This window comes from Olea europaea, unplaced genomic scaffold, assembly GCF_002742605.1.
Source record: "Olea europaea var. sylvestris unplaced genomic scaffold, O_europaea_v1 scaffold1737, whole genome shotgun sequence".
NCBI lineage: Eukaryota > Viridiplantae > Streptophyta > Magnoliopsida > Lamiales > Oleaceae > Olea > Olea europaea.
The window spans coordinates 3,011-27,055 of NW_019235080.1; the positions used below are offsets into that span (position 1 = coordinate 3,011).

The window sequence follows — 24,045 nt, forward strand, 5'->3', positions numbered from 1 at the left end:
GAAAAAATAGATGGTAAGAACCTTTTATATAAAGAAAGGTCGAGGGTTAAATGTCAAAACTGAAACGATAAGTTCAATTTGCACAATGAAGATAAATGATATGGATGTTTTGCCTCAATTGTCTATATTTGACAAAAGAAATTAATGAAATGAGACAAAAATGACCAACTACTTAAAAAAAAGGTTAAAATAAAGTGCAAATGACAAGTTTGAAATGATATGAACGATTTGCAAATGAGTGCAAACGATGAGAACTTTTTGTGTCAATTATTCTTTTAAATTCTCTACTTAAAATTAATATATGGCTTAAACTCTTTCAAAGGGAAAAATTCCAAAAAAATTGTTTACCAAAGATTTTTTTGGATGAGTGTTAGAATTACAAATTTTATTATCGTCAGCACATTTTAATTGTAATGAAGGTTCTCAATTTTTTTGTAAAACTCATTTTCACCCATAAATTTTCATAATAAAATATTTTGAATTGAAATTCATTTTTTTTCCTATTCTTTGATAATGCATTTTCCAAAAAATCTCTAATTTAGAACTTATTTTTCCCAAATTTTTATTGTTTTTTTTTGGTTAATCAAGTAGAGGGTTAAGAACATTATGTTTAAACTCTTGTTTGAGCCCCATTTTTTATAAAAGAATACATTTTTGAATAGTAAATTGATAGAAAATGTGTAGTTAAAGAATAAGAAATTTTTTTAAATTCACATGTGATATTATTTTATTAAAAAATGTGTGATTGAAATGATGTTAAAAAATACTATTTAGAATGCATTTTTTCCCAAAAGATTGAGAATCAAACATGCTAAGGTTCGTTTGGTACCTATTTTTTTGAAAATGCATTTCTTTCTCTTTTCTTTTCAATCACATATTCTTTATTAAAATAATATTACACGTAAATAAAAAAAATTCTTATTTTTTAACCCCACGTTTTCCATCAATTTATTATTCAAAAATGCATTTTTACATAAAAATATCTTCCAAATACCCTTTAAATAAGCTTTTGCTTGACAATCAATATTTGAAAAAGATAATACTTTGAATAGTCATTTTTAAGAGAATATATGGTTAAAAAATAAAAAAAATTAAATTGACATGTAAAATATTTTATTGTGTAAATATATAATTGAAAATAAGTATTTTCAATTTTTCTCTTTTCAATAATGATTGTCACGGGGCTAAAATGCGGTGTGAACCAAGCCAATATCTTGAAGCCGGAAGCATAAGATGGCGCCGCCGCTATTGATCTAAATGATTAAAATCTTTTCAATCAAACAATAAAAAAAATAAATAAATAAGCACAGCGCCTCACCCGCGTATACTTACATATATACATATACATACACAGAGAGAAGAGAGTGATAAAAAATTAGTAGACAGAGCGACAGAGATTCTCGATTGCTCTTCTTTGTTTTTGTTTATTATCTGATTAGATTATTCGAAAAAAATTGGAAAACGTATAATTTTCTATTGAATGTAAAGCCCACTGCACAGTATAATGGTAAAGTAATTAAGAAAGGGTTCTCAATTTATTTGCTTTCTTTATCTCCATTAATTTATTCGTACCATACACGCATATACATATATATTATACTCAGCACAGCTGTAGTATGTGTATCCTATGATTAAAACTATACATACAATTGGACCATTGAAGCAGCGGTTTTACTCTTTGCTGACTCTCCAGGTACGGATTTATCATCTTACTTTGCTCTTCCCGTGAATTTTTTTGCTTAAGGATAAATTAATTTTGTTTCTAGGATTTTTGTGACGAATAAAAACATAATCACATTTATATTGAGATCAATTGTAGGCTTGTATCCCCTTTTTAAATGCTTGCTTGAGATCTGTAGTAAAGTTGGAATGTTTTTGTAATATGAAAAGACGATATTATTATTATTATTATTATTATTATTATTATTATTATTATTATTATTATTATTATGTTTTTTGTGGTGACCGAAGAGAGAGCGAAGAACAGAGGAGCTAAAATGAGTAATCGCCATATCTTTTTTGTAAATGATTTGGAAAAAAAAAAGAAAAAAGAAAAAAAGAGGGATAATATAAAGTGAATCATGAATTGTTAAATTCGCCAAAGTTTGTAGTTTCTTGATATCATTGAAAGCATAATGGGCTGTTAAATGATTTTTATACATGAAAGAATAGTGTGAAAGCTAGTATTTTGTGAAATTTTGCTACAGAATTTTTATTATATATGATTTTATCCCCTTGAATGTTATTAATGGATATGATGCACTTTGATTTCAGTATGCCCTGGCGTTAGATAATTGTGGAAGATTAGAATATACAGTTGAAAAAAGTGATCTTATCTATGTAAGCATGTTATTCCATCTCTAAAAGATACATACTTGGAATACATAGTCATATTGAGATCCCAATAACGTATTCATATACCTACGCTTTTCCGTTGTCTGCTTGTATTTATTATGTTGCGGGGACAAATTTTGCTGAAGGTCATGCAGTTATGACCCAAAAATTCTCTCAACAAGAAGAGGTTTAGTAAATCACATGAATTTAAACTAATTCTGTTTAGTCTATGCTGCTTTGAAGCTTAAAGGAAATGGAATATTGTCATCTATCAATGAATTTTTCATTGTGATATATTGCAAATTGAAAAGCAGAAGAAACGTGTCACATATTAAATGCATTCTGTTCCAAAGAATATCTGATATCTTACTATAAGCAGTGGATGCTTCCATCTCAATCTATCACACAACAATAATGACCTGTTGCAGTCTAGCATCTTCAAGCTGTAGGTCTGTTGCCTTAAGTTTGTTTTGTACTTTTTGTCAAATGTCTGATAGATCTAAAGTGCACATGTAAGAGAAATCTTATTAGTTGCGCACATCACACAATACATTGCTTATATGACTAGGTAGCCCTAAAGGTTTTCTATGGAAACATGTTGGCACCGTTCTTTTAGGTAAATTTTTATTGACACTCTGTTTACTTGTTCTTCATGTCTACGGCAGAGATGGTAAATATGGCATCTGAACTTGTTATTTCTGCAACAAGTGATAAACTTACTGAAATGGATTGGATGAAAAACATTGAGATTTGTGAATTAGTTGCACATGATCACAGGTAAGATTCCGCCCTTACTTTTTACCAAGTTAAATGCAGACATTATATTTATACTTTCTGGCATTGATAGGGCTCCAACATGGTTAGGTGTTTAGTATTTTGTTGGAAGGTTTTTGTAAAATATTTATCTTGTTTTATACAATTTAATGAATTTTTATTTTGCTATTAATTAGTGGTTGATAATTGTTTCTTCTACACGCTAGATGTAGAAAGTAAAATTCAATCTGCACCTTTTTCTTTCTCCTGGCTATTTATAACATTAGATAAGTTCCTTGGAAATCGGTAAAATCGAGAGAATATAGGTTGTCATAGAGCTGATTTTTAAGGCATGGCTGTTGTGTGTGATTTAACAAATTTTTGCACCTTGATGTTATCATCACTATCAGTTTATTAATTTTGGGGCGTTTTATTAATACAGGCAAGCTAAAGATGTCATAAAAGCCATTAAAAAACGCTTGCAAAGCAAACACTCAAACACACAACTATTTGCAGTAATGGTGAGTACTTCTAGGGTGCAAAATATTTTTACCTCGGTTATGTTCCTGTTGTTGGCATTGCATGATATGTCATGTTCCTCGACTGGAAGAATCAATAACCCAACTTATTGTTCTTTCTGGTGATCAAATCATACAGTTGCTGGAGATGTTAATGAATAATATTGGAGAACCTGTTCATAAGCAGGTTACGGAGACAGGAATTCTTCCCATACTTGTGAAAATAGTTAAGAAAAAGGTTGATGCTTCTCCATTTGACTCTCAATCACAAGCTTATTTGATCGAGTGACAAATAATTTATGTCCTTTTTACAGTCAGATCTTCCTGTTCGGGAAAAGATTTTTCTTCTCTTAGATGCAGCTCAGACATCTGTAGGTGGAGCTTCTGGGAGGTTCCCTCAATATTATTCTGCATATTATGAATTGGTGGTAGGTACTCAGCATGTTGAATATTTGATTTATCAAGTATATGACTGTATTCCATTATTCTCTGAAGCTTTATAGTTTTAAACCGTGGAGATGATATGTTGTAATCCTTGGATATCCTCATCATCTGTACTTTAATGGGGTTATTTGTATTGTTTAGCACCCAAAATGAAGATGGAGAATCGTGGCCATGTCTACTTTGTAAATAATATGGTCTTCTCAAAATTTTCAACACCTGATAATGTTTTGGAAATATTATGATATTTGTTAGTGTACCAGAAAAGTGACAAGTATGTAAACCATGTACAATTTATACGTCAGATTTTTGGTTTCGAAAGTGTAAACAAACAATGTTTAGAAAATATTTTTAATATTGGTTGTTTTAAATGCTTACCTGTAAGAAAAGCATTTTTTTACATTTGTTGGTTCCATGCCTTCCACGTATTACCAGAAAACCTTATTTTAAATATTTTCCTCCCAAGGAATATAAAATTGATATAGATATGTAAGATTATGACACTAATAAAAATAAAAAATAAAAATAAAAATAAAAAAAAGTTATGTAAGATTATGGGCCTATTTGGGATAGTTTTGGCTTCTGTTTTTACATTTTGTAATAGAGTTTTCTAAAGAAGTGACCTTAGGCCAACTTTCTTTAAAAACTTTTATATGAAGACAGAGCATTTTAAAATAATTATTGAATAAGGCCCCAAAACAGTTTCTTAGTTTCAAAAGCAGCTTTTGATTTTTAAAAGCTCCACCAAACGGTCCCTACACCTCTAAATAACACCAATAACAAATAGAGTCTTATTCCCAATCACTTTGGGGTAGGATAAGTCAATTCCTTTTCACCACATTTATTGATGATTGACAAATATAATAAAAATCAAATGTATACATTAATTTCCAGATAAAATATAATCATTTTTGGATAATTGGGTCTGAGGTATATGAAAGTGAAACCTTCCAGATATTATTTGGTTGTATTATGCTTTTAACTGCATATATAGTTAGACTTTTATGGACCCCATTTTAAAATGATGGAATTATCTGTAAGAAAATTATGCATTCCTTGGAGATGTATACTAATCGTAAACATTCCCTGCTTGGAGAGTTTTTCTTTCAATTGTAATAAAGATTTCTTAGTTTACTGTATAAAATTTTTTCTGTTGCATATATTGTGGCGAAAATACTCTTAATGTTGCAGACTAGGTTAACCTTGGATACTATGTGCGCAGAGTGCAGGAGTGCAATTTGCTCAGAGGCCTCGTGATATCCCCAAACCTCATGCTACATCAAACACCAACGTGAATAATTCACTTGATAAGGAATCTGCTACTAAATGTGAAAGTGCACCAAAGACACAACCTCGGAAGGTTTCTGAATACAGGTATCATCGTTGCTCTATATATGACTTGGTATCTATGTGTACTTCTTTTATCTATAGAAGAAAAAGAAGACGAGCTTTGTATCTTTTTTTTGGCTCTCTTGTGGTTATTATCCTAGTTTTCCTTGCCATAAAAGTTCAATTATTCACAGTATTCTTGAGAAAGCTAGCACTGCACTGGAGGTCTTGAAGGATGTCCTTAATGCTGTCGATGCTCAACATCCTGAGGTATTTACTGGTGTAGTATTCTCTATTCTGCTGAGCGTAATGAATAATAGACATGATAAAGATGTAGATAGTAATAGCAAACAAGAAGCAGTCTTGAACAATATGGGAGAAAAAGGTTGAATATTAGAGAGGTGGGGTAGTTGTCGATCCTTGACGAATGCTATACTAAATGATGACAAAGCTATAACTTGAGCTTAAATTAGTAAAACATAGGAAGAAAAACCTAATTTGCCATGAAACAATTAAATCACAAGAAAATAAAAGAAAAGATAAGAAAAAATTGAAATATTTTAATAGAATTTCCAACCCCCCCCCCCCAAGTTTCACTGTTCGGAGTTCATCTGTCGTTTAATATTTTGTATCCTCCATAATATGGTAAACCTCCTCAAGCCTTAGTACCAAAAACTTGTGCAAGCATCAGCAGCATATGAATATTGTAATTTTAAAATGGAAAGAGGAAAAAAGTATCAATAACTTACGATGTCTTAATTCAACAATTTTGAGATTTATGTGCAATTGGTAAATGAACAATTTCAAGATTTGTGTGCAATTGGTGATTGACTTATCCGCCACTTTGTGGAGCTTCTGAACTGTTCCCTTGTTCATTTTACCTTAGCATTTGTAAAACTTTATTGTTCTTTTAGGGAGCGAAAGAGGAGTTCACACTTGATCTTGTGGAACAATGTTCTTTTCAAAAGCAACGAATAATGCAACTTGCAATGACTTCTCGGTAAGACCTTCACACATTTTTTACTTCCATTAAAATAATCTCACAATTGATGTATCTCGTAATGGCTCGCTTATAAGACTGGTAGTTTATATGCTTGTCGAACTCAATTTATTTTAGTCACTTAAGCTTCCTAGTTATTGCATCGCCTTGAATTGTATTTATTTACTAGATTTTGATCACGTGATGTGAGAGCAGGAGTATGCAAAACATAAAGTCATACAATATTTAAGTTGCTTCTTACATCAAGCTAAGCCTTATTTCCAATAATCAAACGTCAGGTTAACTACATGAATTTCGAGACAAATGACCGTCTGCAGGGTTATTGTACTTCCGTATTTGTTCTGAACTTGAATGTTTTGCATTCAAATGTATCATATGTCATGTGATGGTGAAAAGCTATATGGTTGGAGGAATCATGTATGCAGCCAACGTTCCACCCAAAACTAAATTTGGCGTAAAAAAAATAATATTTTAGTTGATGTAAATATACTGGTGTTGTGGAGTGTGTTTGATGAGCGAAGTGAGTCACAATGATTGAATGTGAGAAAAAAATGGCAGTGGCAGTCAAAGGTTGTGTAACAAATTGAGCTTGCAATTTTCTCAGTGCCATTGTTTTGGGTCTAAAATCAAAATTTTGGTCAATGTCAATTTTGGGGTCAACTAACTGTTTTGATGGTCAAACTAACGATTTCTGTCAATTTGGACTCTGGGTGCGAATTTTTTGAAGGTTTGGTACCTCCGGTGGCACAAACTAAAGGTTTGAGCAAAGTTTGCTAATAAACGAAATGTTTGGTACCTCAACTGCAATTTTCCCATTAAAATGATAGTAGAGACATTTTATACCAATTACTTTTATTTGATGGAAGGAAACGAAAAGGACAAACTCTACAATAAAAAGTTAAAATGAGGTTGCAATTGTCAAATTTGAAACAATAGGGTGAATGAGTGGGGGTGCTCGTTGGTAGGGTGCTGAATTAGATGGTGAAGAAAAACCATTTATTTGTTTTTTGTTTTTAGTTTTTTAGTTTATTCATTTTTAATTCTTTTCTTACTTTTTCTTTTATAATTTTAATTCTCTTTTCAATTATTTTGATGGTGGTGGTGGGGATTGGAATGCGGTTGGGTGAGATTAATTGGGAAGATGAAATATTTTTATTTTTTTAGAATGTTTTAAATTACATTATGTGAGGTTCGTTCATACTTTTTCAAAAACTTAGAAATCTAGCTATAATTATTTCTTTGCTTATATATTATTTTTTTCTTTTCGATTTGTTTATTTAAAGATAGGGCTAAATTAGTCATTTCACAATGCTTTGATAAAGAAAAAATAGATGGTAAGAACCTTTTATATAAAGAAAGGTCGAGGGTTAAATGTCAAAACTGAAACGATAAGTTCAATTTGCACAATGAAGATAAATGATATGGATGTTTTGCCTCAATTGTCTATATTTGACAAAAGAAATTAATGAAATGAGACAAAAATGACCAACTACTTAAAAAAAAGGTTAAAATAAAGTGCAAATGACAAGTTTGAAATGATATGAACGATTTGCAAATGAGTGCAAACGATGAGAACTTTTTGTGTCAATTATTCTTTTAAATTCTCTACTTAAAATTAATATATGGCTTAAACTCTTTCAAAGGGAAAAATTCCAAAAAAATTGTTTACCAAAGATTTTTTTGGATGAGTGTTAGAATTACAAATTTTATTATCGTCAGCACATTTTAATTGTAATGAAGGTTCTCAATTTTTTTGTAAAACTCATTTTCACCCATAAATTTTCATAATAAAATATTTTGAATTGAAATTCATTTTTTTTCCTATTCTTTGATAATGCATTTTCCAAAAAATCTCTAATTTAGAACTTATTTTTCCCAAATTTTTATTGTTTTTTTTTGGTTAATCAAGTAGAGGGTTAAGAACATTATGTTTAAACTCTTGTTTGAGCCCCATTTTTTATAAAAGAATACATTTTTGAATAGTAAATTGATAGAAAATGTGTAGTTAAAGAATAAGAAATTTTTTTAAATTCACATGTGATATTATTTTATTAAAAAATGTGTGATTGAAATGATGTTAAAAAATACTATTTAGAATGCATTTTTTCCCAAAAGATTGAGAATCAAACATGCTAAGGTTCGTTTGGTACCTATTTTTTTGAAAATGCATTTCTTTCTCTTTTCTTTTCAATCACATATTCTTTATTAAAATAATATTACACGTAAATAAAAAAAATTCTTATTTTTTAACCCCACGTTTTCCATCAATTTATTATTCAAAAATGCATTTTTACATAAAAATATCTTCCAAATACCCTTTAAATAAGCTTTTGCTTGACAATCAATATTTGAAAAAGATAATACTTTGAATAGTCATTTTTAAGAGAATATATGGTTAAAAAATAAAAAAAATTAAATTGACATGTAAAATATTTTATTGTGTAAATATATAATTGAAAATAAGTATTTTCAATTTTTCTCTTTTCAATAATGATTGTCACGGGGCTAAAATGCGGTGTGAACCAAGCCAATATCTTGAAGCCGGAAGCATAAGATGGCGCCGCCGCTATTGATCTAAATGATTAAAATCTTTTCAATCAAACAATAAAAAAAATAAATAAATAAGCACAGCGCCTCACCCGCGTATACTTACATATATACATATACATACATAGAGAGAAGAGAGTGATAAAAAATTAGTAGACAGAGCGACAGAGATTCTCGATTGCTCTTCTTTGTTTTTGTTTATTATCTGATTAGATTATTCGAAAAAAATTGGAAAACGTATAATTTTCTATTGAATGTAAAGCCCACTGCACAGTATAATGGTAAAGTAATTAAGAAAGGGTTCTCAATTTATTTGCTTTCTTTATCTCCATTAATTTATAGAGAGAAGAGAGTGATAAAAAATTAGTAGACAGAGCGACAGAGATTCTCGATTGCTCTTCTTTGTTTTTGTTTATTATCTGATTAGATTATTCGAAAAAAATTGGAAAACGTATAATTTTCTATTGAATGTAAAGCCCACTGCACAGTATAATGGTAAAGTAATTAAGAAAGGGTTCTCAATTTATTTGCTTTCTTTATCTCCATTAATTTATTCGTACCATACACGCATATACATATATATTATACTCAGCACAGCTGTAGTATGTGTATCCTATGATTAAAACTATACATACAATTGGACCATTGAAGCAGCGGTTTTACTCTTTGCTGACTCTCCAGGTACGGATTTATCATCTTACTTTGCTCTTCCCGTGAATTTTTTTGCTTAAGGATAAATTAATTTTGTTTCTAGGATTTTTGTGACGAATAAAAACATAATCACATTTATATTGAGATCAATTGTAGGCTTGTATCCCCTTTTTAAATGCTTGCTTGAGATCTGAAGTAAAGTTGGAATCTTTTTGTAATATGAAAAGACGATATTATTATTATTATTATTATTATTATTATTATTATTATTATTATTATTATTATTATTATTATTATGTTTTTTGTGGTGACCGAAGAGAGAGCGAAGAACAGAGGAGCTAAAATGAGTAATCGCCAAATCTTTTTTGTAAATGATTTGGAAAAAAAAGAAAAAAAAAAGAGGGATAATATAAAGTGAATCATGAATTGTTAAATTCGCCAAAGGTTTTAGTTTCTTGATAACATTGAAAGCATAATGGGCTGTTAAATGATTTTTATACATGAAAGAATAGTGTGAAAGCTAGTATTTTGTGAAATTTTGCAACAGATTTTTTATTATATATGATTTTATCCCCTTGAATGTTATTAATGGATATGATGCACTTTGATTTCAGTATGCCCTGGCGTTAGATNGCCACATAGATAAGGGATTCTGCTTTTCTTGTCTCGGTTCCAATGTTATTAGAGCTTGTTATGTTATTATTATCATCTTTGTTTGTTAACTTCAGGTTTGGTTTCCATCTTGTATCTAATATGGTCACTTAACTGTTGTTGGACAGGATAAGAAAAGGGAAAGCTTGTCTACGACCAGAAGATGAAGCCTGCCAAATAGAGCGGCCGTTGGGATTTCTGGGTTGCCCTGTTCCTGGGGAAATGCTTCATCGCCCACTCATTCGACCACTAACTGTGGAGCCAAAGCAGCAACTTGTTCAGCCGCTAATTATGGAGCCAAAGCAAGAGTTTGTACGGCCACCAACTATGGAGCCCGATCAAGAAGCTAATGGAGGTCGACCAGTAGTTGCAATTCCACCACCACCAGCTAAACATGTTGAGAGAGAGAGATTTTTCAAGGAGAAAAAGGCAGACGTTTCTTCGCTTGATGGGCATGTGAGGAGCCTCTCACTACACAGCCGAAATGCCAGCAGCTCTCGCAGTGGAAGTTTAGATTATAGCGACTGAATGAAGTTTTCTGTGAGAAAAATGCTTTCAGGAGGTTGAAGGCCATAGTATTTTACATGCATGGAGGTTTGAGGTTTTCAAGGTTTCCATTGCTTAGATTGCTGATTACAAGGAGGATCTGATAGCTGAAAGTTCTGAGATGATAGGTGTGATTTAAGAGGTACATAGTGTTTTATCAAAATCATGAATGCTGAATTTGTATATCAAGTTAGACATGAATTTTCATTTCAAACTTTCGGGTTATACTAAGTTACTGGATCCAAGTTTTGTTCTGTGCTTATATGTCGTACAATTATGCATCCTACACAATCACAAAATTCAAATTCAGTGTTGTGACTGCTAAATCCAAGATTCAATTGACATAAAATTCTCCACTTGCACGTACTTCCTTCACTTGCCTTTCATACTCATCGTCTCCTTCCTCCACCTCTTCTTCTGCCGCTGCTCCTTCGTCTCCCCATCCAAATCCAGCAACCGGCCTTGACGCCGGAGGAGGGTTTCTAGCCTCTCCTACAATCTTCATTATCTCTTCAATGCTTTGAATGGAAAAGCTTGGATTATCTCTCTGATAGTAGATAGCCTGAGCCGACTCGGTGAGTTCCTTTGGCAAGTTCTTCAAGAACCATGGGTGGTTCTTAATATCTTTTATTGTAAGCCTCTGCGAGCCATCAATTACAGACATGTTAACCTCTACATTAACAGACAGCAAACAGTATTGAAGGAGAAAAAAAGTTACCATGGAGGAATTTGCAACAAAAATACGAGAAAGTAAGTGTCTGCAATCTTGAGATATATGAACATAATCTGGGATTTTGTATTGAACAGCCATTATTCTCTGCAAAATGAGAATAAATTAAGAAACAAAGAAGAAACCTGTTATTATGAGATTTTAATGTAGAATCAAAAGGAACTTACTGAAATAGTTTTCCTAAAATTCTTGGGATCATCTGGATCTTCAAAAGGGTAAGCTCCCACCAACATCACATATAGAGTCACTCCACAAGACCATACATCTGCCAACTATTTCATTGCATTTGTGATAATTTGTCAGTCATAGAATGTTTAAAAACTTAAAATGGGTAAAAAGAACACTTGGTCACATATCTTACAATAAAGTTTCACATTAATTATCGAACTCCACATTGACGTGCTATATCATATTGTTATTTATTCCGTATATTTCAAAGAAGAGCTAGGAGATTTTAGATTAGGCGACCATCAGGGGAAAAAAATAATAATAATAATAAAATTGGATGTAAGTTTAATGACTTAAATGGAAAAGGGCTATAGGAAAGAATTACTTTGCCATCATATTCTTGGCGGGAGAGAACTTCTGGTGCTATGTAAGCTGGAGTTCCAACTGTGGATTTTGGTCTTGAATGCAGCACTGATGACTATACCACCACCACAATGTAAATACCATTTTAATTAATTAGTTAATGATAAATACAAAACTTGATTAATATTGTGAAAAGAATTAATTCGGAAATATTAATTGGTAACTGTACCTTGGAGTAACCAAAATCACAGATTTTGAGGCGGGGTGCTGGATTTCCATCTAACAGTGTATTCTCCAATTTCAAATCCCTGTGACATATTTGCTGCCACCCAAAATCATCATTTCAAACAATAATTAATCTAAAATTTGCAAGCAATTTTACGTAGCTAGTCTTGTAACGACAGTTTAAGTGGCAGTGGACCCACATTTCACACGAGTTCTAGACATATATATAGCCCCTGTTTGGGTTCCATTCATCCAAAACACATTTCCAACCACGAATAATGCTATTCATGGTGGCTCACAATCGGTAATCTTACTACATGGCAGTTTGTTATTTAAGAATTGACATGCTATTTAAGATAATAAAATTACAAGAAATTAATGCCTAAATTAACAAATTGCAACGTAGGGCGACTACCAATAATGAGCGACTATAATAACATTATTCTTACGAATACACATTCTTTCGTAAAATATATACATGTATTAGTGGTGGAAGAAAAGCATATTGAAGTATGAAATACCATGAAGTGACAATAACAGACTCCAGAGATCAACTGCTGAAAGAAATACCTAGCCTGAAACAAAAAATTTAAATACAAGGATATAATTATAACTTGTAAATTTGGACAGAAAATAAAAAAATAATATGAAGTTTCTTATGCATGTTGATTAGTTATTTTTGGATCGAAATTAATAAAACAATGATGCAGATTGACCTCATCTTCGCTAAATCTACTGGCAGTGCAAATTCGATCGAAAAGCTCACCACCAGCTGCATACTCCATAACAATACCCAAATGTGTTGGCGTCAAAACAACCTACAAATTTTTATCATTAAATTATGGGAAATGCCTGGGGTACATAATTTTTGATGCATAGGAGTGTCCACCCTCCCATGTGGGTGGGGTCCACTTGAATAAAATATTCGAGTGTTCTCACGTCATGTGAGAGGGTGGATACCCTTATATATAAAAAATTATGTACAAGTATCTTTATCCATAAATTTTTACTTATAGGCATAAAAACATCACAAATAATAATTCACAAAGAAGATCAAGACTTTAAAACGCAGTTAACCACCTCTTTGAAACGAATTATATTGGGATGTCTTAGTGATCTGTGGTTAATAATTTCCCTGGCTACATTTTCATCAATCTGCCAACCAAATACCATAGATCAGATCCTTAACTTACAACTGATCATAAAAAACTAATGTAAGAATTATTCTGGCACCTTGTGTCCACGCTCGATGTATTTCATGGCGACGAGCTCCTTGGTTTCTTTGTGTCTCATGAGCCTGGCTACGCCAAAATTTCCAGATCCCAACTCTTTCACAACCTCGTACTTGTCCATTTTAGGATATTTTTCAGTATCCTTAATTATGAATCAAATTGGGAAGACAACTTAGATATGTTTATAGATAGATACATATGCATGCATATATGCATGCACCAAACTGATCAATTATTGGATGTATTTATAGTCGCACTTAGATGACAAGGCCCCAGCTCCCCCACCCTGACCCAGTTATCTCTCTCCCACGCACACTGATACACAGACTGACAGACCGAAAAAGAGAGAAGGCTCTCATTAATTAATTAGTTGGAGTGTGAATGGAGAGCACATGGTGAAGTTTAATGGAGAGATGGACGTAGATATGGGATTCCATGTGGGTGAGTTTGAATTCCCAAATCAGTTTACATTGATTAATGAAGTTTCCACTTGGTTTTCTTTTTCATTTCTATTAATTTATTGCCATTCATATGCTGTTCCGAGTGAGGAGGTTGGATCTCCAAAAACGCCGCCATGCGAGGAGGGAGCGGTACGAGTTTTGACTTTTTGTTACTCAGAGCATTGATTTATGAGTTGGTTTTCTATTTTGAGTATACTTTTTTCTTTTTTCCTTTTTTCAAAGGAGATGTTATGAAGTTTGCAACTTTATAATTTTAAATTAATGACTTTGACGTGATTTCTATAAGTTATGACACTTCAATTAGTATTTGAACATCTTAGGAATATATTGATCGACTCTTATTATCAAGTTTTATGAGGTCAAAATTCATCACTTCGAATTCGACTATGAACTTCATGTACTCGAGGCTTTCACTTTGCCTCCTAGTGATAAGTAACATGGCCTTTAGGGGTCACTAACTCAAGATCGATATTAAAAACTTTCATATAGATACTGCCATATTTACCGTAGGTCTACATCTCAACCTCTAGGGTAGCGCCTCATACTTCACCCTTGACCTTATAACCACATTCAACCAAGACTTTTTAAATGAGTTCCTCCTTACCGTATGACACAAGTTAGCATCACCAAGTCAAGTTCCTTGTTTGCATGTGATTGATCTTTGACAATAATATTTTACATGCTTATCTATGTCCTAAAATAAAGTTTGATTTAGAATAATCGAGGGATTTCTACATAGTGTTTTTTTTAAGGTTAAATCCCCTATTTGAAGATAAATTGAGAAAAAGAAAGTGATTTGGAGCTTAATTTGGACAAAAAGATGAAATTGAAAAGTTACTGGGTAGTTTGGATTTAATTATAAACTTCTGGAATTGATAATTGAATGAATTCACAAGTTTGGGGACCAAATTCAACTTTTGGAGAAGTTTGTAGACCAACTTGAACATTATCAACACTATGAAGGATCAAAGTTGAAGGAGATAAAAGTTGAAAGACTTAAGTGTATGAGTTTGAAAGAGGGGGACCAATCCAGAAGCATTTGCAAGTGGTAGGACCGGATCTGGATGATTTAAAGTTGAGAGACTAAACACGTACAAAAACTTGGAACTAGGGACCAAATTGTGCGGATATGGAAAATTAGGGACTTTGACCGCGCTAGTGTAATAGTGTTCCAATGGAGGCCAAAATTATTAGCTGTTGTTCTGTCTGAGACCACAAAAAGATGAGTAATGCGGTCTTTATGAGACCCGTTCATGAAGAAATATCGAGTACACTTTACATGACTTTCAGAGTAATTAACCCTCTATATGAGGACCAAATTTTGATCAAAACAACACATCACACGTGGAAATACTTGAGATAAAAGCAATAAGATTTCTAGAATTCTAATCAATAATAAGGATTGAGACTCTATTTCCATTATTGTTGCCTCCATCACTACTAATTTCACACGATTCATGAGAGGCTCGAATCCTTGGGCCCAAAACTAGCGCACAAAGCCAATCAACATAATGTTATCCATAGAACTCCGACTCTAAAGGACAAATCATCAGACGGTCCCCTATCTTGTGAACAATCCCTGCATATATGAGAAAAATTAGGGAGCTAGTAATACATTAGCACCATATTTAATTTGGAATGAAACTCGAGTGTATATATCACCTAAATAATTTTGAGATATCCACGCATACCTAGACACACATGCAGGAGCCTTTTAAATTCTAACCTCTCCTCACTTCTGTGCATATACCACACTCTTGAGTACAAAAAGAACATTATAAATCTGAACTCAAAAAGACATTCATAAAATCGCCGTCACCATATTGCCTAACCTTGAAGGCTTAACTAAAGCAATGAATTGTTTTGTTAAAACGTCCAAAGCCAACCGAATAAACTTATTCTGCTACCAAAGTAGAAGACAAAGATTATTTGAACATTTTGCTTCAATCTGAATTCGATAGTCAATCTTCTAATTCGAGCCTCTTTCAAACTAGCATATTACCTATCATTTTTCCAATCAATCATGTATACATGCATAGCAACCCTTCTTCATATGCACGACCAATTCAAATATCAGTATCGTTGATATGATCAAATTTTAAGTCATTACGTATCTTAGATAGATAAGTTTTATCCATAGCTGTTGATGATGTTTAATAGAAGAAAATAAAGTGATGGGAGTCAACATTAACAACTCAGGAGACTAATAGTATTCCTGGGACTCTTCAGACGTCTCGTCATTCAAAAAATTATTAGTTAAATTTATAGAAAAACAATTGGGCATTTCCAACCCAAGGGTGGCACCGCTGCCTCGCTGGTTCTCCAACCGCAGCCTTCTTTTCCCTTTAATTAATAATTTCATTAATATCAACATAAAAATTACTATTATTAACAATTGTCTTCGTTCTGGTTTTTATTTTTAATTTGTATCCATTTTTGTTTTTATTTATGACACGTCAGAATGTTAGGAAATACAGCATTTAACGTTCTTCTTCAGGACAGTGTTCCACGATTTTTACATGACAATTAATTTAATTTTCTCCTCCTGCAAAAATAAAAATAAAAGAACAAAATTCCTTTAAAAAATCCCTCAACCGTTCATCCAAATTCCTTTGCATTTCTCAAATCCAGTATTCAAATCGGCCTCAGTTGGATCGGTCGATCAATCATTAATTTTGATTAATTGGTCAATTTATCATATTTTCTGGATTAATCGATCGATCTATTGGTGGAACTTTTTTGATCGATTATTGATAAATAGTAAGAGATATATCAGAAAGGATGGAGCAGAGCAAGAGGGCGGTGGAGTCTTACTGGAGGTCGAAGATGATAGACGGTGCGACGTCGGATGAGGACAAGGTTACTCCGGTCTACAAATTGGAGGAGATATGCGAGCTTCTGAGGTCATCCCACGTCAGCATCGTTAAGGAAGTCTCCCAATTTATCCTCAAACGCCTCCAGCATAAATCCCCCATTGTCAAACAGAAAGTTCGTCCTGCCCCCATCTTTTTTGTTATTCTTTTAATGGAGTTGAGATGAAATACTTGCTTTTTAATCATTTAATCCATTTGATTTCACTGTGAAATTGGACGTATTATAAGAATTTTTGACCCTGGGCTATCCAAAAGCTGTATGATGTAAAAAATTGAGTTATCTTTAATTCTAGGATTTTTTTTTCCCATTCAATTGCATTATGTAGGATAAAATATATCTGCTTCTTTTGCAAATTGAGTTGCTAGAATAAATGAAATACATTGTACTTGATTTGAACCCGGCTTATTAGGAAGTCACTCACCGACTCTCTTTTTCTATGCATGGCATTTCCATTAATATTTGTGTTTTTCTTTTCGACCATTTTGTTTTACTATTTGGGCGCACTTTTTTTATTTATTTAATTTTTTTTTAGTGAGTTAAAATGTATACTCAATTTATCCAGTGGGTCTCAGTGTGGTGTATGGGTTAACTGTGTAAGGATTTCATGTTGGCTTGTAAGAAATTCTATGTTTGTGTGAATTGTGGAAGTCAATCAGTCTTGTTCTTCTCTCCTAAACAGAGGTTCTATGAGCTCACCTTTAGAAAAACACTCTAAAGATCAATCAGAAGTAACAGATGTTATAAAGCTATTGGATTCATGTTGTTGAACGGATGATTGGTCCAAAAGGATGAATTAGTTGATTGATTTATATTTTGGAGTGGGTTAGATTCAATATATTTTGGGTTTACTTAATATGTTCCTTTGAAACATAATTAAATGGAATGGACACGAATAAAAGGACAGAATTGTTTAAGTGCATGATTTGGCAAAGCTTAATTTTTTAAAGATGGTCAAACATACTTTTTATTAACACATTTCGTTTGAACCACAACTTTTACTTACTTACCATGGAACCCACAACTTATAAACACTTAAAAACACTATTAGCTAGCACTAAGAGTCCGTTTGATTGCAAGAATGAAATTTGGGTGGAAAGAAAACGAATTCCAGTGAATTGAATTGCTAGAACTTATTTTACTGAAAATTGTTAATTAAATGTGTTTAATTGGTATAATTTTCCACCTAAAAAATGTTGAAATTTTGAATCTTTTAGTGTTCATTTCGTTTTGCTTTTCATGAAAATTATCAATTAAAGGAATAAAATTTGTTACAATTGTTGATAGAATTTGTTTTCATTGCAAAAAATAATAATAATAATAATAAAAAATAAAAAATAAAAAATTCCAATTCCCACCAAAACCAAAGGCAAATCAATTCCTTCAAAACCTAGAAAATGGCATCATGTAAGGGCTATATTGGAAAATCAATTCCATGGAAAAATTTGCCTATCAAACAAGACATTTGGGTCCATGGAATTGGCTTGTATCATACAGGCCCTAAGTGAATACAAATATTAATGGAAAGTTTTTTATTGGTTTATGAAAAATTCTTGGACAATGATTGGCCTGATTTCTTACTGAGAAATGAGTAAATACATTTAAGAACATGCCATGGAGAACCGAGAACCTAGTCATTATAGTTTTGTCTGGGTAATTTGTTAGTTCTATTCTAGCTCCAAATTTGTGGACAGTTCAGAGCTTGTCATTAGTTCAGCCATCAAAGTGAAACTTTCTGACTCCTGCTGGTTTGAACAGTTGATGGGCGGAACTATTTGTTTCTGCATTCGTCTCTACAATTTTTTATTCAAGTAAAAAAGTATAGTGACTGTGTTCTTTAATTTGTATCAGTGCAAATAATCATGTAGTGGCAATCTGATTTAACTGTTTTATTTAGGCACTTAGGGTGATCAAATATGCAGTGGGAAAGTCAGGGCCAGAGTTCAGAAGGGAGATGCAGAGGAACTCTGTAGCTGTACGTCAGTTAATTCATTACAAGGGAGAGCCAGATCCTTTGAAAGCTGATGCATTGAACAAGGCTGTGCGTGAAACTTCGCAGGAAGCATTATCTGCCATATTTTCTTCAGATGACCACAAGCCTGCACCTGCAGAGAATAGTATTGGTAGCCGTATACAGGGTTTCGGGAATACCAACTTTGAAATGCCATCAGAAGATAAGAAGACCTTCCTTAGTGAGATGGTTGATATTGGAAGTTCTACTATCAAGCAGGGTTTAAGTAATTTAGCACAATCTCCATCCCTCAAAAAGAGTATTGAGACTGGGAGTTACAGGAGCCCAAATCTTCGGAGATCATTGACTAGGGAAAACGATAACTCTGATCGATATGAAGGAATTGGCTCTTATGGTGAAACTCAGAGCAGCGTGCGTGTCTTGAAAAATGTTGGTTCTGGAAATTGGGGTTCAGATTTCAGTGCATCCCAGGCAGAAACAACTAATGGCAATTCTCATTTAGGTTACGGTGAAAAGACTCGTGAGGAGAAATTGTTAGAGACCATTGTGACGTCTGGTGGTGTCCGTCTACAGCCAACTCGAGATGCACTTCATGTTTTCCTTGTGGAAGCATTAAAATTGGATGCTTTGTCTTTAGGACAGGCTCTTGAATCAAAACTTCAATCACCTCTGTGGCAGGTTCTCTCTCTCTCAGTTACTGTTCTGTTTATGCATGTATAGGAGGGTGACCACCTACACAGTTATGGAGATATAATTTGATATTTTTCCGTAAATGATATGTTAATCTAACAAAATGCTATAATGGAGATTTCCGCTTATATATTTAAACATTGCTATTTGTGTCAGGTTTGCATGAAAGCCATTTCCGTCCTTGAGGCAATTTTACGAAAGACAGATGATGAACATTTTTCTGTTATAGCATCTTATTTCAGTGATAACAAGGATGTTGTGGTGAAATGTTCAGAATCTCCACAAGCATCTTTGAGGGAGAAAGCAAATAAGGTAATATTTCATAATTTGCACTTTGCAAATGAATCCCCTCATCATGAGGAAAAAACAAAGAAAAAGAAAACACTCATGGTCAAAAGGGAAGGAAAGAAGTTATCAGGGAAAAAAGAAGAAGTAGAACGGGTGGGGGAGGAACATTGCTGGGATTTCTTTGCTTTTACTACTCGTTACCAATTTTTCTTTTCCTTGAAGAACTGAATGCAATATATGGCTTGGCGACAATTATTATTAGATTAAGTAGTACTTCCAAGTAATTTTAGTCAATATGTGGTCATTTATGGACAGGTGTTGAGTCTTCTGGGTGGTGAACAAGTTGGTAGCGGAGTCCGTCAGCTAGATAAATCAATGAAGGCTGAGACGGTTGCATTTCCGATGCCGGATTTAATAGATACTGGTGATTCCAATGACCTTCTTGGAGTGCAAAATTCTACTAAAACGCAGAGTGATCAAAGAATTGAAAATCCGGCAACATCTGCTGCTCCTCTGATTGATGACATATTTGGAGACAGTTTCAGAGTCAGTGAAAGCACCACTGAACATAAATATGGTGATGATCCTTTTGCAGATGTCTCGTTTCACACCAATGACAATATGGACCACACACTTGATCTCTTTTCTGGGATGACTGTCGATAAGTCGGGAGCTTCTGAAGCCCATGTAGCAACTCATAAAACTGGACCTGAACCATTTGATATTTTAAGTTTTAATTCCAAAGCTTCCCAGGATCAAGGTAATTCTAGAAAAGATGTTCATGATTTGATGACTGGCTTGTCTATAAATGGTAATGACCCATTTGCCAAGCAAAGTGGAAGCTCTGCTGAGAAGCATGCTGGAAATGTAGGCTCAAAGTCCAATGATGTTTTCAACACACTCAATTCTCAAGCTAATGGGGTGAATGCTAATCCTATGTTCCCTTTGGGCGCCATGGCAGATAATTTTCCCCCTGGCTTGATGTTCAATCCATCATTAGTTTCTCAGCCAATGGATAACAGTGCCATGGGTAATCTTTTCACTCAGCAACAGTTTCTCGCGACAATGTCCAACTTTCAGCATCTAGGGAACCTGCAAACAAGTGCAAGTGTTAGCAATGCGGCTGGATATAACGGAGGGTTTTCTTCACCCTTTCCAGATATTTTTAATCCTAGTACTGCTACTCCAGTTCCATCCTCCATAATGAATGGTTCAAAGAAAGAGGAGACTAAAGCATTTGATTTTATCTCGGTGAGTTGGCCTGTATGCTTTATTTGTCTCTTTGTTTGCAGTACATCGTTGTGATGGTTGATGCCAACTAAAGATAAGAGTCAAATTTACCAAGTACATTGTCAGGATTCTGTGATTAGTTCGTCAAAGATGCACCTATAGGAACTCTTCAAGTGTAGGAGATGCCTCCTTTTCTTGGAGATCCCTCCATTTTCATAATCTCCACAATGCATTCTAACTATGAAAGATATCTATGCTTTGATATAGCTTTAGGTTCATAGGCATATAGATTGGGTTCATGTGGTAGTTGGGTACTGAAGTATTAATTATTTTTAATGCTGAGCAAGGATAGAGTGGGAACAGGAAATGCAATAACTTCTTAGGAAAGTGATGCTCAACTATGAAAGTAACCGATAGTCAATAGTAATATTGCAATTAGAGTCAAATCACTTAAATTTTTTATTATTAAATACTTAAAATAAAAAAAACACAATTTATTTATCATAGACGTGGCAAGATTTGTATGCAAATTGTGCATTGAAAGTGAATAAAAAGGCTTATGGCATTGCTGTTATCTAAATATTCTAACAGGTCACAGGCACTTGCATTGTGTGTATGGTGGATGCCCTTGTTTTGTTGTGTGTGTCCAGTCTCGTGATCGAATTAAGAAATTAAAAATAGTACGATGATCTTATATGACCAACATGCAAGCTATTGGCAACATGACCTTGTGTGTCAGAATTAAAAGATATTGAAAAATAGGGCACACCTCATGGAATAATGAACGCTGTCCGAAGTTTTTCAATGTCTAATAAGTGTCAAAACCAGATTTTCACCATAGGAGGTCTGTTCCCCACAGTTAGTGACGTCAGGAGAACCATCACTTATAGATGAACTTATAGTGGTTCACTTGGGTTTTGTTTGTCATAGTCCATTTTATATTAAAACTGGATGTATTTTCAATTTGCATTTGTGACTTTTATATCTGCTGAAGTGCATTTAGATTGATGCCTCTTGCATTGTATGTTGCATTCATTATTACAATTGCATGAACAGCATATCTGGTGGTACTTGAAGTCTTGTTTTCTATTTTAGGGCAATAAAATGTCTTGCACGCTTTGTATGAATGAATCTTTGTTACATCTTGGTGGATTGGGTGCGGTTGTTTCGTAAAGGGGAATGTTGGGATGACGCTTCTATATCATGCATATTTGAGAAATAGCAACATAAACAATTTTTTCATTCCTTCATTGATGATTTGCATCCTTCTGAGGGTTCATGCTTGGAATTTACCATTTTGTCGCTATTGTAGGACCATCTGACTGCAGCTCGCGATCCAAAGCGGATGGTTTGAGTTTTATTTCTCATTAGTCCTGATTCTCCCATGAAAGCACTTTTTTACTATGGAAGCATAGACCTTGAAGCAAAAAGGAGTAGATTTTCTTTGAAAGAAATGTTCTATTGGGTAAGTTAAAGATTTATGTTTTTCGGAAATTGCATATCGACTTAGAGGATGAGGCAGTGTTCATAATTGTGGTTTCTTGTAATAAAATGTAGATCTCTGTAATGATTTTGATTTGCTCAACGTGCTTCACTAGATTTATTCCAAGTTTTGTATTAGACTTTCAAATTTGTTGTTGCAACTGTTCTTCAAGGACCAGTGAAGAAGGTAATTACTGAATATGGGTCTTCCTTGGAATCTCTAATTCCTTTCAGTACTCAAACAAGAGTTTTCCTCATCGCATGATATTACAATTTTGGCTATACTGACCATATAAAAAGTAGTGGTTACTGCTCTTTGAAACTGTAAATTATCCAGCATGATATTAAAAATTGTGTTAAAATCTATATTTATATTTCCAGTTTATAAGTCAAAAGTCTACCACCTAAAGTCAATCCCAAATAGAACCACAAGCTGACTTAACTGAATATTCAACCAATCACTCAATATTGGCCTAGATTCAAGGCGTCAAATCTGAAAATGGTCTGGTAGCCTGGGATGGGGTCAACTTCGAGGATGAAGCCACGATCCTAATAACCATATAAAAAGACTCTTGGCTTGCATTATATTAATTCTAAAAGTCCTGATTTAATCAACCGACTCTTGTTACATTTACAAATTCAAAATTTGTGTAGGAACGATAAAAAGTGGACGTTGTTCCCTTTGGAAGATATAGGAGTAAAACAATCAACTTATTTATATTGAAAGATCCAATTGACTCTTTTAATGTATCATATTCGGTGTGGACGTTAGAGTATTGAGAAGTATCTTTTCCTGATACGAGAGGATCGGGAAGAAAACATTTTTGATGTACTCGTTATCATGTCCAGGTAAATGTTGGATAGTCAAGACTCAAGTTTGAAATGAATAATTAGAATAAAGCTTCCATCGATATGATTATGAATTGGAACTCCACGGCAAAACTTATACAGTATACACATTAGAGTCATGCAACTTGTATAAAATTGATTGACATAGTTGGTTTACAAAACAACATCTACACCAATTATTTCCAAAATAGTTTTTTAAATCATTTGAAATCAAAAGTCAAAATTCCGCCAACAATTATTTTGTCAATCATTTTTGTCAACTTGTTTTATATAACTAGATTAATTGTACACATTATAGCTTACGAATTAAAAATGTGCTGGTCCCTCGAACCTTGCATTAACGTACGACGAGATGGGTATGATTCATTTAACAAGGTTGTGCTTAATTGGTCTCATGATGTGCCTCTTGCACTGCCAGTTTTGTCTGGAATATTTTTATAGATTTAAAAACAAAACAAAACAGGCATGTGATGTGAAGGGATATTTATCTGTATTTCCACTCCCAACGCCAAAAGGTATTTGAGCCACATTATTTTGACAATAATACATTTTTAAATAATGTATTGATGAAAAATGTGTGGTAAAAAAATAAGAAAAATTTTTTGATTTGCGTGTAATATTATTTTATTGAAAAATATGATTGAAATGATGTCAAATCACTGTTTAAAAATACATTTTTTTTAAAATAACGTGGCTCAAACAGTACCTATGATG

The 24,045-nt window shown here is 33.2% G+C and overlaps 3 protein-coding genes across 3 annotated transcripts; 2 read left to right on the top strand and 1 right to left on the bottom strand.

Annotated features, from left to right (window-relative positions):
* Positions 1-1,699: 1,699 nt before the first annotated feature.
* On the top strand, positions 1,700-11,024 carry LOC111377881 (TOM1-like protein 5). Its single transcript, XM_023001027.1, has 9 exons — positions 1,700-3,111; positions 3,530-3,608; positions 3,745-3,843; positions 3,920-4,033; positions 5,269-5,420; positions 5,570-5,645; positions 6,290-6,376; positions 10,188-10,250; positions 10,339-11,024. The coding sequence occupies exons 1-9, from the start codon at positions 2,987-2,989 to the stop codon at positions 10,750-10,752; spliced, it is 1,209 nt and encodes a 402-aa protein (XP_022856795.1). The 5' UTR covers positions 1,700-2,986; the 3' UTR covers positions 10,753-11,024.
* LOC111377863 (serine/threonine-protein kinase SAPK7-like) lies at positions 11,022-13,940 on the bottom strand. The gene is made up of 9 exons (XM_023000999.1): positions 13,490-13,940; positions 13,337-13,411; positions 12,973-13,074; positions 12,778-12,831; positions 12,261-12,353; positions 12,054-12,146; positions 11,668-11,772; positions 11,489-11,587; positions 11,022-11,410 (listed from the first exon to the last, which is right to left on the bottom strand). Exons 1-9 carry the CDS (start codon positions 13,607-13,609, stop codon positions 11,105-11,107), a joined length of 1,047 nt encoding a protein of 348 aa, XP_022856767.1. The 5' UTR covers positions 13,610-13,940; the 3' UTR covers positions 11,022-11,104.
* A 2,481-nt stretch (positions 13,941-16,421) lies between these two features.
* Positions 16,422-22,701, top strand: LOC111377864 (VHS domain-containing protein At3g16270-like). The gene is made up of 5 exons (XM_023001000.1): positions 16,422-16,937; positions 18,718-19,470; positions 19,639-19,794; positions 20,086-21,021; positions 22,313-22,701. Exons 1-5 carry the CDS (start codon positions 16,731-16,733, stop codon positions 22,352-22,354), a joined length of 2,094 nt encoding a protein of 697 aa, XP_022856768.1. The 5' UTR covers positions 16,422-16,730; the 3' UTR covers positions 22,355-22,701.
* The last annotated feature ends 1,344 nt before the right edge of the window (positions 22,702-24,045 follow it).